Below are 16,771 nucleotides of genomic sequence, written 5' to 3' on the forward strand. Positions count from 1 at the left end.
AATGGATAGGCATTATCTTAGTCATATTAGCATCCCACGCTAGTCATTTCATCTGTAGATATCCCATCTTTCTACATGGCTAGTTGAATAGGGTAGTGGGGAAGTAAATGGATAGGCATTATCTTAGTCATATTAGCATCCCACGCTAGTCATTTCATCTGTAGATCTCCCCTCTTTCTACATGGCTAGTTGAATAGGGTAGTGGGGAGGTAATGGATAGGCATTATCTTAGTCATATTAGCATCCCACGCTAGTCATTTCATCTGTAGATCTCCCCTCTTTCTACATGGCTAGTTGAATAGGGTAGTGGGGAGGTAATGGATAGGGTAGTGGGGAGGTAATGGATAGGGTAGTGAGGAGGTCATGGATAGGTTAGTGAGGAGGTCATGGATAGGGTAGTGAGGAGGTCATGGATAGGGTAGTGAGGAGGTCATGGATAGGGTAGTGAGGAGGTCATGGATAGGGTAGTGAGGAGGTCATGGGTAGGGTAGTGAGGAGGTCATGGATAGGGTAGTGGGGAGGTCATGGATAGGGTAGTGGGGAGGTCATGGATAGGGTAGTGGGGAGGTCATGGACAGGGTAGTGGGGAGGTCATGGACAGGGTAGTGGGGAGGTCATGGACAGGGTAGTGGGGAGGTCATGGACAGGGTAGTGGGGAGGTCATGGACAGGGTAGTGGGGAGGTCATGGACAGGGTAGTGGGGGAGGTCATGGACAGGGCAGTGGGGAGGTAATGGACAGGGTAGTGGGGAGGTAATGGACAGGGTAGTGGGGAGGTAATGGACAGGGTAGTGGGGAGGTAATGGACAGGGTAGTGGGGAGGTAATGGACAGGGTAGTGGGGAGGTAATGGACAGGGTAGTGGGGAGGTAATGGACAGGGTAGTGGGGAGGTAATGGACAAGGTAGTGGGGAGGTAATGGACAAGGTAGTGGGGAGGTAATGGACAGGGTAGTGGGGAGGTAATGGACAGGGTAGTGGGGAGGTAATGGACAGGGTAGTGGGGAGGTAATGGACAGGGTAGTGGGGAGGTAATGGACAGGGTAGTGGGGAGGTAATGGACAGGGTAGTGGGGAGGTAATGGACAGGGTAGTGGGGAGGTAATGGACAGGGTAGTGGGGAGGTAATGGACAGGGTAGTGGGGAGGTAATGAAGAGTTGGAGAGGGTAGTGGGGAGGTAATGGAGAGGTTAGTGGGGAGGTAATGGAGAGGGTAGTGGGGAGGTAATGGAGAGGGTAGGATAGGGTAGTGAGAGGGTACTGAGGTAATGGAGAGGGTTGGATAGGGTAGTGGGGAGGTAATGGGTAGTGAGGAGGTAATGGAGAGGGTAGTGAGGAAGTAATGGAGAGGGTAGTGAGGAGGTAATGGAGAGGGTAGTGAGGAAGTAATGGACAGGGTAGTGAGGAGGTAATGGATATGGTAGTGGGGAGGTAATGGGGAGGTAATGGATAGGGTAGTGGGGAGGTAATGAAGGGTTGGAGAGGGTAGTGGGGAGGTAATGAAGGGTTGGAGAGGGTAGTGGGGAGGTAATGAAGGGTTGGAGGGGGTAATGGGGAGGTAATAGAGAGGGTAGGATAGGGTAGTGGGGAGGTAAAGAAGAGGGTATTGGGGAGGTAATGAAGGGTTGGAGAGGGTAGTGGGGAGGTAATAGAGAGGGTAGGATAGGGTAGTGGGGAGGTAATGAAGAGGGTATTGGGGAGGTAATGAAGAGGGTAGTGGGGAGGTAATGAAGGGTTGGAGAGGGTAGTGGGGAGGTAATGAAGGGTTGGAGAGGGTAGTGGGGAGGTAATAGAGAGGGTAGGATAGGGTAGTGGGGAGGTAATGAAGAGGGTACTGAGGAGGTAATGGATAGGGTACTGAGGAGGTAATGGAGAAGGTTGGATAGGGTAGTGAGGAGGTAATGGAGAGGGTTGGATAGGGTACTGGGGAGGTAATGGATAGGGTAGTGAGGAGGTTATGGAGATGGTTGGATAGGGTAGTGAGGAGGTAATGGAGAGGGTTGGATAGGGTAGTGAGGAGGTAATGGATAGGGTGGTGGGATGTAATGGATAGGGTAGTGGGAGGTAATGAAGAGGGTTGGATAGGGTAGTGAGGAGGTAATGGAGATGGTTGGATAGGGTAGTGAGGTAATGGATAGGGTAGTGAGGAGGTCATGGAGAGGGTTGGATAGGGTACTGAGGAGGTAATGGATAGGGTACTGAGGAGGTAATGGAGAAGGTTGGATAGGGTAGTGAGGAGGTAATGGAGAGGGTTGGATAGGGTACTGGGGAGGTAATGGATAGGGTAGTGAGGAGGTTATGGAGATGGTTGGATAGGGTAGTGAGGAGGTAATGGAGAGGGTTGGATAGGGTAGTGAGGAGGTAATGGATAGGGTGGTGAGGAGGTTATGGAGATGGTTGGATAGGGTAGTGAGGAGGTAATGGAGAGGGTTGGATAGGGTAGTGAGGAGGTAATGGATAGGGTGGTGGGATGTAATGGATAGGGTAGTGGGAGGTAATGAAGAGGGTTGGATAGGGTAGTGAGGAGGTAATGGAGATGGTTGGATAGGGTAGTGAGGTAATGGATAGGGTAGTGAGGAGGTCATGGAGAGGGTTGGATAGGGTACTGAGGAGGTAATGGAGAAGGTTGGATAGGGTAGTGAGGAGGTAATGGAGAGGGTTGGATAGGGTACTGGGGAGGTAATGGATAGGGTAGTGAGGAGGTTATGGAGATGGTTGGATAGGGTAGTGAGGAGGTAATGGAGAGGGTTGGATAGGGTAGTGAGGAGGTAATGGATAGGGTGGTGAGGAGGTTATGGAGATGGTTGGATAGGGTAGTGAGGAGGTAATGGAGAGGGTTGGATAGGGTAGTGAGGAGGTAATGGAGAGGGTTGGATAGGGTAGTGAGGAGGTAATGGATAGGGTGGTGGGATGTAATGGATAGGGTAGTGGGAGGTAATGAAGCGGGTTGGATAGGGTAGTGAGGAGGTAATGAAGAGGGCAGATCACAATGCTTGTTGGTACATTTGGTATCCATAGTAACGTGACATCAGTGTGTGTACGGCCTATCCCATTTGTACTGTAGTGCATTTTCTCTGATAGCAGCCGTACGAGGAAGTAACCTGAACTAACCCTTTAAATCCTCTTCCACGTTATTATTTCCTGGCCTCACTTTCTTTCTTTGTTCCCAATTTGCTAACCAGCCATTTTGCATTATACTGAAGAAGAAAAAAACCCCATGTATTTATCTAATATCAAGCTATTTGTGTTGTTTTGGAAGAAGGTAGACAACCGTAGTCCTCTGCCATTTCAACAAACAACAACAATAAAGTCAATCCCGTTTTTATTTGAATCACTCCCTCCTTTTCAAAAGTGGTAGTTTTAAAATAACACGTCCATATACAGCTCTGTGTTTGGTGAGGCTGAGGCCTCTGGGGTTTGGCCAAAGTGGCTGGTAGAAATGCTTCTGTGGTGAGTGAAAAGTTGAAGTGTTGCTCTGTTGTTTGGATGCAATGTAAAGGTCAAACACAGCAGACAAAAAAAACAACTCCCTCTTTGGGCAGCAAATTGTTTCACTCTTCTTCCTTAACAAAGTTGCAAAAGCTCTCGACTGTGTTTTAGTGAAGGTAATGGAAATGTATCCTGGTCTGTTGGGTCTAGGCAGTACCCTGGTCTGTTGGGTCTGGGGAGTATCCTGTTCTGGGCTGTATCCTGGTCTGTTGGGTCTGGGCGGTTCTGTACCCTGGTCTGTTGGTTCTGGGCAGTACCCTGGTCTGTTGGTTCTGGGCAGTACCCTAGTCTGTTGGTTCTGAGCAGTACCCTGGTCTGTTGGTTCTGGGTCGGGCAGTACCCTGGTCTGTTGGTTCTGTTCCCTGGTCTGTTGGGTCTGGGCAGTACCCTGGTCTGTTGGTTCTGGGTCGGGCAGTACCCTGGTCTGTTTGTTCTGGGTCGGGCAGTACCCTGGTCTGTTGGTTCTGGGTCGGGCAGTACCCTGGTCTGTTTGTTCTGGGTCGGGCAGTACCCTGGTCTGTTTGTTCTGGGTCGGGCAGTACCCTGGTCTGTTGGTTCTGGGTCGGGCAGTACCCTGGTCTGTTGGGTCTGGGTCTGGGCAGTACCCTGGTCTGTTGGTTCTGGGTCTGGGCAGTACCCTGGTCTGTTTGTTCTGGGTCTGGGCAGTACCCTGGTCTGTTGGTTCTGGGTCGGGCAGTACCCTGGTCTGTTGGTTCTGGGTCGGGCAGTACCCTGGTCTGTTGGTTCTGGGTCGGGCAGTACCCTGGTCTGTTGGGTCTGGGTGATCTCTCTTTCATCTCACTCCTTCCTTCCTGTGTCTCTATCCACCTGTCTCTCCCCCTCTTTCTCCCCCTGTGTGTCTCCCTCTTCCTCTGACCCCAAAGCCTATTACAGGTGTTTGATGGTGGGGCATGGTGTTTGTCTTGGAGGCCTGGTGAAGAGGCTTATCTGGTACAGACTGCCATGTCACGACTGTTACCAGCCCTACTGAGCCAGACTGTATCTACTATCTGTCTCAGCCACAGCTCCCTGTCTGTCTGCCTGCCTCCCTGTCTGTCTGCCTCCGTCTCTGTCTGCCTGTCTGTCTGTCTGCCTCCCTCCTTCACTTCCCCATACGATACGATAGCACTGTGTCCTCTGTGGATGCGATAGCACTGTGTCCTCTGTGGATGCGATAGCACTGTGTCCTCTGTGGATGTGATAACACTGTGTCCTCTGTGGATGCGATAGCACTGTGTCCTCTGTTGATGCGATAACACTGTGTCCTCTGTTGATGCGATAGCACTGTGTCCTCTGTGGATGCGATAGCACTGTGTCCTCTGTGGATGCGATAACACTGTGTCCTCTGTGGATGCGATAGCAGTGTCCTCTGTTGATGCGATAGCACTGAGTCCTCTGTGGATGCGATAACACTGTGTCCTCTGTGGATGCGATAGCACTGTGTCCTCTGTGGATGCGATAGCACTGTGTCCTCTGTGGATGCGATAGCACTGTGTCCTCTGTGGATGCGACAGCACTGTGTCCTCTGTGGATGCGACAGCACTGTGTCCTCTGTGGATGCGATAACACTGTGTCCTCTGTGGATGCGATAGCACTGTGTCCTCTGTGGATGCGATAGCACTGTGTCCTCTGTGGATGCGATAGCACTGTGTCCTCTGTGGATGCGATAGCACTGTGTCCTCTGTGGATGCGACAGCACTGTGTCCTCTGTGGATGCGACAGCACTGTGTCCTCTGTGGATGCGACAGCACTGTGTCCTCTGTGGATGCGATAGCACTGTGTCCTCTGTGGATGCGATAGCACTGGTTGCTTTTTCAGATTTAAGCTCATCAATAGCTTTCAAGTTATGATGTCGATGTCCTGGAACATGTGGCCAAACATCCTCCAAAAAAATCACAGTTACTGGTTACTTGCTGTTCCCGAAAGCAAATGTGGTTTTTCTGATCCTAAAAGGCCTTCTGCTCTCTGTGTTTCAGACAAGGAGACCCTGATCACGGACAGTGGGAAGCTGCACACTCTGGATCTGCTGCTGTGTCGCCTGAAGACTCAGGGACACCGCGTCCTCATCTACTCCCAGATGACTCGCATGATCGACCTGCTGGAGGTGAGTGCAGTAGGGTGCAGAGCAGGGTGGACTCGAGGGTCACTCATCTACTGTCAGGCGACATCATGGTCATCAGAGTGGGAGACAGAAACAGTGCGGCTGGCCTGTGATTGTAATGCATCCCAGAGTAGGACTGCTGGATCAGCCCCCCCCCCCAACTGATCCTAGATCAGTAGGACTGCTGGATCAGCCCCCCCCCAACTGATCCTAGATCAGTAGGACTGCTGGATCAGCCCCTCCCCCAACTGATCCTAAATCAGTAGGACTGCTGGATCAGCCCCCTAAACTGATCCTAGATCAGTAGGACTGCTGGATCAGCCCCCCCTAAACAGATCCTAGATCAGTAGGACTGCTGGATCAGCCCCCCACCAACTTATCCTAGATCAGTAGGACTGCTGGATCAGTAAGACTGCTGGATTTGGCAAATGAGTTTGAGTTTGGCAAATGCCAGGGGAACGCGACCCGCCCCAAAGCATAGTGCCAACGGTAAAGTTTGGAGTTGGAATAATGGTCTGGGGCTGTTTATCATGGTTTGGGCCCCTTAGTTCCAGTGAGGGGAAATCTTAACGCTACAGCATACAGTAGTGGAAAGCCTTCCCAGAAGAGTGGAGGCTGTTATAGCAGCAAAGGGGGGACCAACTCCATATTAATGCCCATAATTTTGGAACGAGATGTTCGACGAGCAGGTGTCCACATACTTTTGGTCATGTAGTGTAGATCTCTCTCCACTAGGGGGACACAGGTACCACTGGTTGCTCTGATTATCCTGTACCTCGTTGTAGAGAGACTACCTCTTGGAGGTGGAGGGGATGGGGGAGGGGATGAGTGGGCAATGGGCTTGAGTGAGGGAAAATAGATGCGTGGAGAAAACCAAAAGCACTTGTTTGTGCCATGTGGAAAGGTCTTTTGTTGAGCTGAAAGCATGGGAACAGCCAGGGTGCTTCCAGTGTCACAGCATTCTGACCCCTGTACAACAATAGCACTCAGTCACTTCTGGTCCTAGCTCTGTATAGCTCTATCTCTATTGTTGCCCTATAGACACAAACACACAGGCACCTCCGTGGCGTGAAGTCATCGTAACAGGAACTCCTCCTCCATTCTCTCGTGGTTGGTCTTGTTCTGTAGTGAGGCAGGGTGTTCCGTAGTGAGGCAGGGTGTTCCGTAGTGAGGCAGGGTGTTCCGTAGTGAGGCAGGGTGTTCCGTAGTGAGGCAGGGTGTTCCGTAGTGAGGCAGGGTGTTCCGTAGTGAGGCAGGGTGTTCCGTAGTGAGGCAGGGTGTTCAATCGTGAGGCAGGATGTTCCATAGTGAGGCAGGGTATTCTGTAGTGTTTGTGTTCCATAGGGTGTTCCGTAGGGTGTTCCGTAGTGAGGCAGGGTGTTCCGTAGTGAGGCAGGGTGTTCCGTAGTGAGGCAGGGTGTTCTGTAGTGTTTGTGTTCCATAGGGTGTTCCGTAGGGTTGTTCCGTAGTGAGGTAGGGTGTTCCGTAGTGAGGTAGGGTGTTCCGTAGTGAGGTAGGGTGTTCCGTAGTGAGGTAGGGTGTTCCGTAGGGTGTTCCGTAGTGAGGTAGGGTGTTCCATAGTGAGGTAGGGTGTTCCGTAGTGAGGTAGGGTGTTCCGTAGGGTGTTCCATAGTGAGGTAGGGTGTTCCGTAGGGTGTTCCGTAGTGAGGTAGGGTGTTCCATAGTGAGGTAGGGTGTTCCGTAGCGTGTTCCATAGTGAGGTAGGGTGTTCCGTAGGGTGTTCCATAGTGAGGTAGGGTGTTCCGTAGTGAGGTAGGGTGTTCTGTAGTGAGGTAGCGTGTTCTGTAGTGAGGTAGGGTGTTCCGTAGTGAGGTAGGGTGTTCCGTAGTGAGGTAGCGTGTTCTGTAGTGTTTGTGTTCCGTAGGGTGTTCCGTAGGGTGTGAGGTAGGGTGTTCCGTAGGGTGTGAGGTAGGGTGTTCCGTAGTGAGGTAGGGTGTTGCGTAGTGTGTTGCGTAGTGAGGTAGTGTGTTGAGTAGTGAGGTAGTGTGTTGCGTAGTGAGGTAGTGAGTGAGGTAGTGTTTTGTGTAGTGTGTTGCGCAGTGAGGTAGTGTGTTGCGTAGTGAGGTAGTGTGTTGCGTAGTGAGGTAGTGTGTTGCGTAGTGAGGTTAGGGTGTGAGGTATGGTGTTGCGTAGTGAGTTATTGTGTTGCGTAGTGAGTTATTGTGTTGCGTAGTGAGGTAGTGTGTTGCGTAGTGAGGTTAGGGTGTGTTGCATAGTGTGTTGCATAGTGTGTTGCTTAGTGAGGTTATGGTGTGAGGTAGGGTGTTGTGTAGTGTGTTGCGTAGTGAGTTAGTGTTCCGTAGTGAGGTAGGGTGTTCCGTAGTGAGGTAGGGTGTTGTGTAGTGAGGTAGTGTGTTGCGTAGTGAGGTAGTGTGTTGCGTAGTGAGGTTAGGGTGTGAGGTATGGTGTTGCGTAGTGAGTTATTGTGTTGCGTAGTGAGTTATTGTGTTGCGTAGTGAGGTAGTGTGTTGCGTAGTGAGGTTAGGGTGTGTTGCATAGTGTGTTGCATAGTGTGTTGCTTAGTGAGGTTATGGTGTGAGGTAGGGTGTTGTGTTGCGTAGTGAGTTAGTGTTCCGTAGTGAGGTAGGGTGTTCCGTAGTGAGGTAGGGTGTTGTGTTGCGTAGTGAGTTAGTGTTCCGTATTGAGGTAGGGTGTTCCTAGTGAGGTAGGGTGTTCCGTAGTGAGGTAGTGTTTTCCGTAATGAGGTAGTGTTTTCCGTAGTGGGGTAGGGTTTTCCTAGTGAGGTAGGGTGTTCTGTAGTGAGGTAGTGTTTTCCGTAGTGAGGTAGTGTTTTCCGTAGTGAGGTAGGGCGTTCAGTGGTTCTTTTCATGGTGAGGTAGTGCGTTCTGTACTGCGTGAGGTGGTGAGGTAGTGTTTGATGGCTAAACTGGACTGTTTTCATAACAAGGTCTTTGATGGCTGGTGGCTGGCTACGTGTTCCTCCTGTCTGTTGGGTAACATGGCTGGCAGACATCTTATTGGCTGGGCATTGGGCAAATGCCAGTGGTGGGAAAGTAGCCCAAAAACGAAATAATATGGTCTATACTAGGTCTTCAAAAGAGATGATTGGTGGATGCTGACACACTATATATAGTCTTTAGTCGTTGGGCAGGGAGGGATAAATGCAAACGGTAATGACACAAAAACAAGGTGATCTGTGATCAATGACAGTACTGAATAAATACACTTGAACTCCTACTCATCAATAGACAGTGATTTATTTCTTCTGAAGTTGAATTGAGTCATTCATAGATGAAGTCGAACTCCCCTCGTCTATCTCCCCTTTCGCTCACCAATATGGTCTCTCTCCAGCTGGAGTTGATTTTCCATCCCCTCTGTCAGTTCTTTTTTTTTTGGTGGGGGGGACAAAACCAAAACCCCAGAGATTGTAATCTGTGTCATTAGCGTGATTGTTTTTTAGTCTCCAGTCGGCGTGGCGATCTACGGCGCCGTGTCACATCGCCTATCTCCTCTAGTTCCGAGGCCAGATGGATGACGATGACGTCGTCAGCTGTTCTGTCAGGGGACGGAGCGTTGCCTAGTCTCACTGCTTCTAGTTTGCATGGGTTAACCACACTCTGTCACCAAACACACACACACACACACACACACACACACACACACACACACACACACACACACACACACACACACACACACACACACACACACACACACACACACACACACACACACACACACACACACACACACACACACACACACACACACACACACAGTTCCAGAAATGTTACGATGGGGTCTTTGCTGCTGTACACCGTTCAGTCAGATTTGTCTGCAGCCTTTATTTATTGTTCCTCTTGGATCAGGAAAATCACCGCATTGCGTCTGCTGCATATATTACAAGAACAGCAGGCAAGACCACTCACTGAAAAATGCAAGAGCTATTCTGATTTGGGGCTATGCTGCTCGGAACGATCCAATTTGGATATTGTAGTGACTAGCCTATATTCATTGAGCTATTGTTTCACTCAATAATCATTCATTCTCCAGATGGTTCATGTGGTCCAGGTCTGTCTCAGTCACGACCAGAACGCTGGAGACTCAAGTCAAGAGTACAGTCGTGGCCAAAAGTTTTGAGAATGACACAAATGTTAATTCGCACAAAGTTTGCTGCTTCAGTGTCTTTAGATATTTAAGATATTTTACTCTGATGTTACTATGGAATAGTGAAGTATAATTACAAGCATTTCATATGTGTCAAAGGCTTTTATTGGAAATTACATGAAGTTGACACAGAGAGTCAATATTTGCAGTGTTGACCCTTCTTTTTCAAGACCTCTGCAATCCGTCCTGGCATGCTGTCAATTAACTTCTGGGCCACATCCTGACTGATGGCAGCCCATTCTTGCATAATCAATGCGTGGGTTTTTGTTTGTCCACCTGCCTCTTGAGGATTGACCACAAGTTCTCAATGGGATTAAGGTCTGGGGAGTTTCCTGGCCATGGACCCAAAATATCAATTTTTTGTTCCCTGAGCCACTTGTTTATCACTTTTGCCTTATGGCGAGGTACTCCATCATCCTGGAAAAGGCATTGTTCGTCATCAAACTGTTCCTGGATGGTTGGGAGAAGTTGTTCTCTGAGAATGTCTTGGTAGCATTCTTTATTCATTTACTGTTGGCATGACACAGGATTGATGGTAGCGCTCACCTTGTCTTCTCCGGACAAGCTTTTTTCCCGGATGCCCCAAGCAAAAGGGGATTCATCAGAGAAAATGTCTTTACCCCAGTCCTCAGCAGTCCAATCCCTGTACATTTAGCAGAATATCAGTCTGTCCCTGATGTTTTTCATGGAGAGAAGGGGCTTCTTTGCTGCCCTTGACACCAGGCCATCCTCCAAAAGTCTTCGCCTCACTGTGTGTGGAGGTGCACTCACACCTGCATGCTGCCATTCCAGAGCCAGCGCTGTACTGGTGGTGCCCTGATCCCACAGCTGAATCAACTTTAGGAGACAGTCCTGGCGCTTGCTGGACTTTCTTGGGCGCCCTGAAGCCTTCTTCACAAAAATTGAACCGCTCTCCTTGAAGTTCTTGATGATCCGAAAATTGGTTGATTTAGGTGCATTCTTACTGGCAGCAATATCCTTGCCTGTGAAGCCCTTTTTGTGCAAAGCAATGATGACAGCACATGTTTCCTTAGAGGTAACCATGATTGACAGAGGAAGAACAATGATTCCAAGCACCACCCTCCTTTTGAAGCTTGAAGCTTCCAGTCTGTTATTCAATCTCAATCAGCATGACCGAGTGATCTCCAGCCTTGTCCTTGTCAACACTCACACCTGTGTTAACGAGAGAATCACTGACATGTCAGCGGGTCCTTTTGTGGCAGGGCTGAAATGCAGTGGAAATATTTTGGGGGGATTCAGTTCATTTGAATGGCAAAGAGGGACTTTGCAATCAATTGCAATTCATCTGATCACTCTTCATAACATTCTGGAGTATATGCAAAGTGTCATCGTACAAACTGAGGCAGCAGACTTTGTGAAAATTAATATTTGTGTCATTCTCAAAGCTTTTGGCCACGACTGTACTCTCTACCTTCGGTAGAATAAAGATACTTAGTGTCAGTATGTCGCCGCTCGGCTGGCCAGGAGGGACACTGCCGAGACCTGGGTGACCGAGGACGCAGACAGTGAGCCATGACTGGCTAGGATTCACTCACGGGGCAGAACTAAAAGTGGGAGAGGCAGGGTTGATTAAGAGGGAGATGAGGGAGGTTACAGTTGAGAGAGGTACATGGATACAGGGAAGGAGGAGTGTAAGTGGGAGAGAGGCAGCTCTTTCTGTAATTAATTGGCCAGAGCCAATCAGAGGTGGTTAGCATCAGAGACCAGGTTCAGATGGGTTGAGTGGGAACCGGGGCCAGATGTGTTGAGTGGGAACCGGGGCCAGATGTGTTGAGTGGGAACCGGGGCCAGATGTGTTGAGTGGGAACCGGGGCCGGATGTGTTGAGTGGGAACCGGGGCCGGATGTCTCTCGCCATTCAAGTTGCTCTGTGTTGTGGCCCACTTCAAGCCAACCGAGTTCTCCTGTGACTCAACAAGAGCCTGGAATAAGCTGGTATCTTAAAACCCTTGAGTGGGAACCGGGGCCGGATGTGTTGAGTGGGAACCGGGGCCGGATGTCTCTCGCCATTCAAGTTGCTCTGTGTTGTGGCCCACTTCAAGCCAACCGAGTTCTCCTGTGACTCAACAAGAGCCTGGAATAAGCTGGTATCTTAAAACCCTTTATTTTCTCCCCCCCCCTCCAGGAGTACATGGTGTATCGTAAACACACCTACATGCGCCTGGACGGCTCCTCCAAGATCTCAGAACGCAGAGACATGGTGGCTGACTTCCAGAGCAGGTGAGTCTTCGTTCAACTGTTTACATCCTCCTCCAGGCTATTGGCTGTGGACGGCTTTGGCTCACTACTGTTTGTCTCTGTGTATTCTAGTTTGTCTCTGTGTATTCTGGTTTGTCTCTGTGTATTCTGGGTTGTCTCTGTGTATTCTGGGTTGTCTCTGTGTATTCTGGTTTGTCTCTGTGTATTCTGGTTTGTCTCTGTGTATTCTGGTTTGTCTCTGTGTATTCTGGGTTGTCTCTGTGTATTCTGATTTGTCTCTGTGTATTCTGGGTTGTCTCTGTGTATTCTGGGTTGTCTCTGTGTATTCTGGGTTGTCTCTGTGTATTCTGGTTTGTCTCTGTGTATTCTGGTTTGTCTCTGTGTATTCTGGGTTGTCTCTGTGTATTCTGGGTTGTCTCTGTGTATTCTGGTTTGTCTCTGTGTATTCTGGTTTGCATTAGTTCTGCTCTCTGTGGGCCTTGGGCGCTCTGCTTCTAGTTGTGATAAACGTGTGATACATTGTAAACCATCTCTCTGGCAATACAATCTGCTGACGAGCATACCACCCTGCATCGCACTGTTGGCCAGATGCTGCTGGAAGTGGTGTTAGACGGCCAGTAGGAAGCACTCTTTCGTCTGGTCAAAAAAATATCCCAAAGCCCCAGGGCAGTGATTGGGGACATTGCCCTGTGTGTGGTGTTTCGTATGGGACTGTTAAACGGGTATGCTGACTCTCTGTGGTCACTAATGATCCCATGGCACTTATCATAAGAGTAGAGGTGTTATCCGTGGTGTTCTGGATAAATTCCCAATCTGGTTCATACCATCATGGCCAACTAATCATCCCCAGCTTCCATTTGGCCCATTCATCCCCCCCTCCTCTCCCATATAACTGTTCCCCAGGGCGTTGCTGTAAATGAGTCATCTTACCTGGTAAAATAAGGGTCATTAACAATAATGTTCTTTCTCTTTCCTCCCTTCGTCTCTCAGGACTGACATCTTTGTGTTCCTCCTGAGTACGAGGGCTGGAGGTCTGGGCATCAACCTGACTGCTGCTGACACTGTGAGCAACTGTCTCTCTCTCTCTCTCTCATCCCCCTCTCTGTCTTTGTCTCTATCTCACCCACCTCGCTCTCTCTTGTCCCCCTCTCTCTCTCATCCCCGTCTCTCTCTCTCATCCCCGTCTGTCTCTCTCGTCCCCCTCTCTTTCTCTCATCCCCCTCTGTCTCTCTTGTCCCCCTCTCTCTCATCCCCGTCTCTCTCTTGTCCCCCCCTCTCTCTCATCCCCCCCCTCTCTCATCCCCCGCACTCTCTCTCTCGTCCCCCTCTCTTTCTCTCATCCCCCTCTGTCTCTCGCCCCCTCTCTGTCTCTCTCTCTCGTCCCCCCCCCTCTCTCTCTCTCTCTCTCATACCATACACCACACACCATACCATACACCAAACCATATACCATACACCAAACCATACACCAAACCATACACCAAACCATACCATACACCAAACCATACACCAAACCATATACCATATAACATACACCATACCATACACCACACCATACACCATATACCATACACCACACCATACACCATACATACACCATATACCATATACCATACACCAAACCATACACCATACCATATACCATACACCAAACCATACACCATACCATTCACCAACCCATATAACGACAGTATAAGTACAGTATAACTACCATACATATAACTACAGTATAACTACCATACAACTACAGTATTATGACAGTATAACTACAGTATAACTACCATACATATAACTACTGTATAACTACAGTATGGAAGGTATAACTGGTATAACTGCAGTGTGGAAGGTATAACTGGTATAACTGCAGTGTGGAAGGTATAACTGGTATAACTGCAGTGTGGAAGGTATAACTGGTATAACTGCAGTGTGGCTGGTATAACTGCAGTGTGGCTGGTATAACTGGTATAACTGCAGTGTGGCTGGTATAACTGGTATAACTGAAGTGTGGAAGGTATAACTGGGGTAACTGCAGTGTGGCTGGTATAACTGGTATAATTGCAGTGTGGAAGGTATAACTGGTATAACTGCAGTGTGGCTGGTATAACTGGTATAATTGCAGTGTGGAAGGTATAACTGAAGTGTGGAAGGTATAACTGTTCAGTGTGGCTGGTATAACTGGTATAATTGCAGTGTGGAAGGTATAACTGGTACAACTGCAGTGTGGAAGGCATAACTGGTATAACTGCAGTGTTGCTGGTATAACTGGTATAACTGCAGTGTGGAAGGTATAACTGGTATAATTGCAGTGTGGCTGGTATAACTGCAGTGTGGCTGGTATAACTGCAGTGTGGCTGGTATAACTGCAGTGTGGAAGGTATAACTGCAGTGTGGAAGGTATAACTGCAGTGTGGAAGGTATAACTGGTACAACTGCAGTGTGGAAGGTATTACTGCAGTGTGGAAGGTATAACTGCAGTGTGGAAGGTATAACTGCAGTGTGGAAGGTATAACTGGTACAACTGCAGTGTGGAAGGTATAACTGGTACAACTGCAGTGTGGAAGGTATAACTGGTACAACTGCAGTGTGGAAGGTATATAACTGGTATAACTGCAGTGTGGCTGGTATAACTGCAGTGTGGAAGGTATAACTAGTACAACTGCAGTGTGGAAGGTATAACTGGTATAGCTGCAGTGTGGCTGGTATAACTGGTATAACTGCAGTGTGGCTGGTATAACTGGTATAACTGCAGTGTGGAAGGTATAACTGGTATAACTGCAGTGTTGCTGGTATAATTGGTATAACTGCTATAACCGCAGTGTGGAAGGTATAACTGGTATAACTGCAGTGTGGCTGGTATAACTGCAGTGTGGAAGGTATAACTGGTATAACTGCAGTGTAGAAGGTATAACTGGTATAACTGCAGTGTGGAAGGTATAACTGTAGTGCGGAAGGTATAACTGGTATAACTGCAGTGTGGAAGGTATAACTGTAGTGTGGAAGGTATAACTGGTATAACTGCAGTGTGGAAGGTATAACTGTAGTGTGGAAGGTATAACTGGTATAACTGCAGTGTGGAAGGTATAACTGGTATAACTGCAGTGTGGAAGGTTTAACTGTAGTGTGGAAGGTATAACTGGTATAACTGCAGTGTGGAAGGTATAACTGGTATAACTGCAGTGTGGAAGGTATAACTGGTATAACTGCAGTGTGGAAGGTGTAACTGGTATAACTGCAGTGTGGAAGGTATAACTGTAGTGTGGAAGGTATATCTGGTATAACTGCAGTGTGGAAGGTATAACTGTAGTGTGGAATGTATAACTGGTATAACTGCAGTGTGGAAGGTTTAACTGTAGTGTGGAAGGTATAACTGGTATAACTGCAGTGTGGAAGGTATAACTGGTATAACTGCAGTGTGGAAGGTATAACTGCAGTGTAGAAGGTATAACTGGTATAACTGCAGTGTGGCTGGTATAACTGGTATAACTGCACTGTGGAAGGTATAACTGGTGTAACTGCAGTGTGGAAGGTATAACTGCAGTGTGGAAGGTATAACTGGTATAACTGCAGTGTGGCTGGTATAACTGCAGTGTGGCTGGTATAACTGGTATAACTGCAGTGTGGCTAGTATAACTGCAGTGTGGAAGGTATAACTGGTATAACTGCAGTGTGGAAGGTTTAACTGCAGTGTGGAAGGTATAACTGGTATAACTGCAGTGTGGAAGGTATAACTGGTATAACTGCAGTGTGGAAAGTATAACTGGTATAACTGCAGTGTGGAAGGTATAACTGCAGTGTGGCTGGTATAACTGCAGTGTGGAAGGTATAACTGGTATAACTAACTGTTTTCACCAGCTGGTCTTCTCGGTGGCTGTGAGTAATTTGCTTCTCTCCATCTTGTTCGCGCTCGCTCTCTCTCTCTCTCTCTCTCTCTCTCTCTCTCTCTCTCTCTCTCTCTCCCGTGCTCTCTCTCTCTCTCTCTCTCTCTCTCTCTCTCCTGCGCTCTCTCGCTCTCTCTCTCTCTCTCTCTCTCTCTCTCTCTCACTCTCTCTCTCACTCTCTCTCTCCCGTGCTCTCTCTCTCTCTCTCTCTCTCTCTCTCTCTCCTGCGCTCTCTCGCTCTCTCTCTCTCTCTCTCACGCTCCCTTGCGCTCTCCCTCTCACGCTCTCTCACTAGGTGATCTTCTATGACAGTGACTGGAACCCTACGGTGGACCAGCAGGCTATGGACAGAGCTCACCGCCTGGGTCAGACCAAGCAGGTCACTGTGTACCGTCTGATCTGTCAGCTCACTATAGAGGAGAGGATACTGCAGAGGGCCAAGGAGAAGAGTGAGGTGAGACACTACTTTAGGTCAAGAAGAAGATGGAGCTCACTACGAACATCCTTCAGGATTTAATACGATGAACGAAACACTACTGACATCCTACCAGGGTTTAATACAACACTCTGCACGGTGCTGACATCCTACCGGGGTTTAATACGACACTCTGCACGGTGCTGACATCCTACCAGGGTTTAATATGACACTCTGCACGGTACTGACATCCTACCAGGGTTTAATATGACACTCTGCACGGTACTGTCATCCTACCCGGGTTTAATACGACACTCTGCACGGTACTGACATCCTACCAGGGTTTAATACGACACTCTGCACGGTACTGACATCCTACCAGGGTTTAATATGACACTCTGCACGGTGTTGACATCCTACCAGGGTTTAATACGACGCTCTGCACGGTGCTGACATCCTACCAGGGTTTAATACGACACTCTGCACGGTGCTGACATCCTACCAGGGTTTAAATGACACTCTGC

At 48.8% G+C, this 16,771-nt stretch overlaps 1 protein-coding gene across 2 annotated transcripts in view; it reads left to right on the forward strand.

The window, feature by feature from the left end:
• ino80 (INO80 complex ATPase subunit) overlaps window positions 1–16,771 on the forward strand; it is a 107,049-nt gene that overhangs the window by 75,063 nt on the left and 15,215 nt on the right. For both annotated transcript variants that reach the window (XM_046299006.1, XM_046299008.1), the window contains exons 27-30: window positions 5,462–5,589; window positions 11,881–11,975; window positions 12,945–13,017; window positions 16,128–16,286. In XM_046299006.1, coding sequence (XP_046154962.1) covers window positions 5,462–5,589; window positions 11,881–11,975; window positions 12,945–13,017; window positions 16,128–16,286 — 455 coding nt within the window. The remainder of the gene's footprint in view (window positions 1–5,461; window positions 5,590–11,880; window positions 11,976–12,944; window positions 13,018–16,127; window positions 16,287–16,771) is intronic.

This window comes from Oncorhynchus gorbuscha, linkage group LG14 (assembly GCF_021184085.1).
Source record: "Oncorhynchus gorbuscha isolate QuinsamMale2020 ecotype Even-year linkage group LG14, OgorEven_v1.0, whole genome shotgun sequence".
Lineage (NCBI taxonomy): Eukaryota > Metazoa > Chordata > Actinopteri > Salmoniformes > Salmonidae > Oncorhynchus > Oncorhynchus gorbuscha.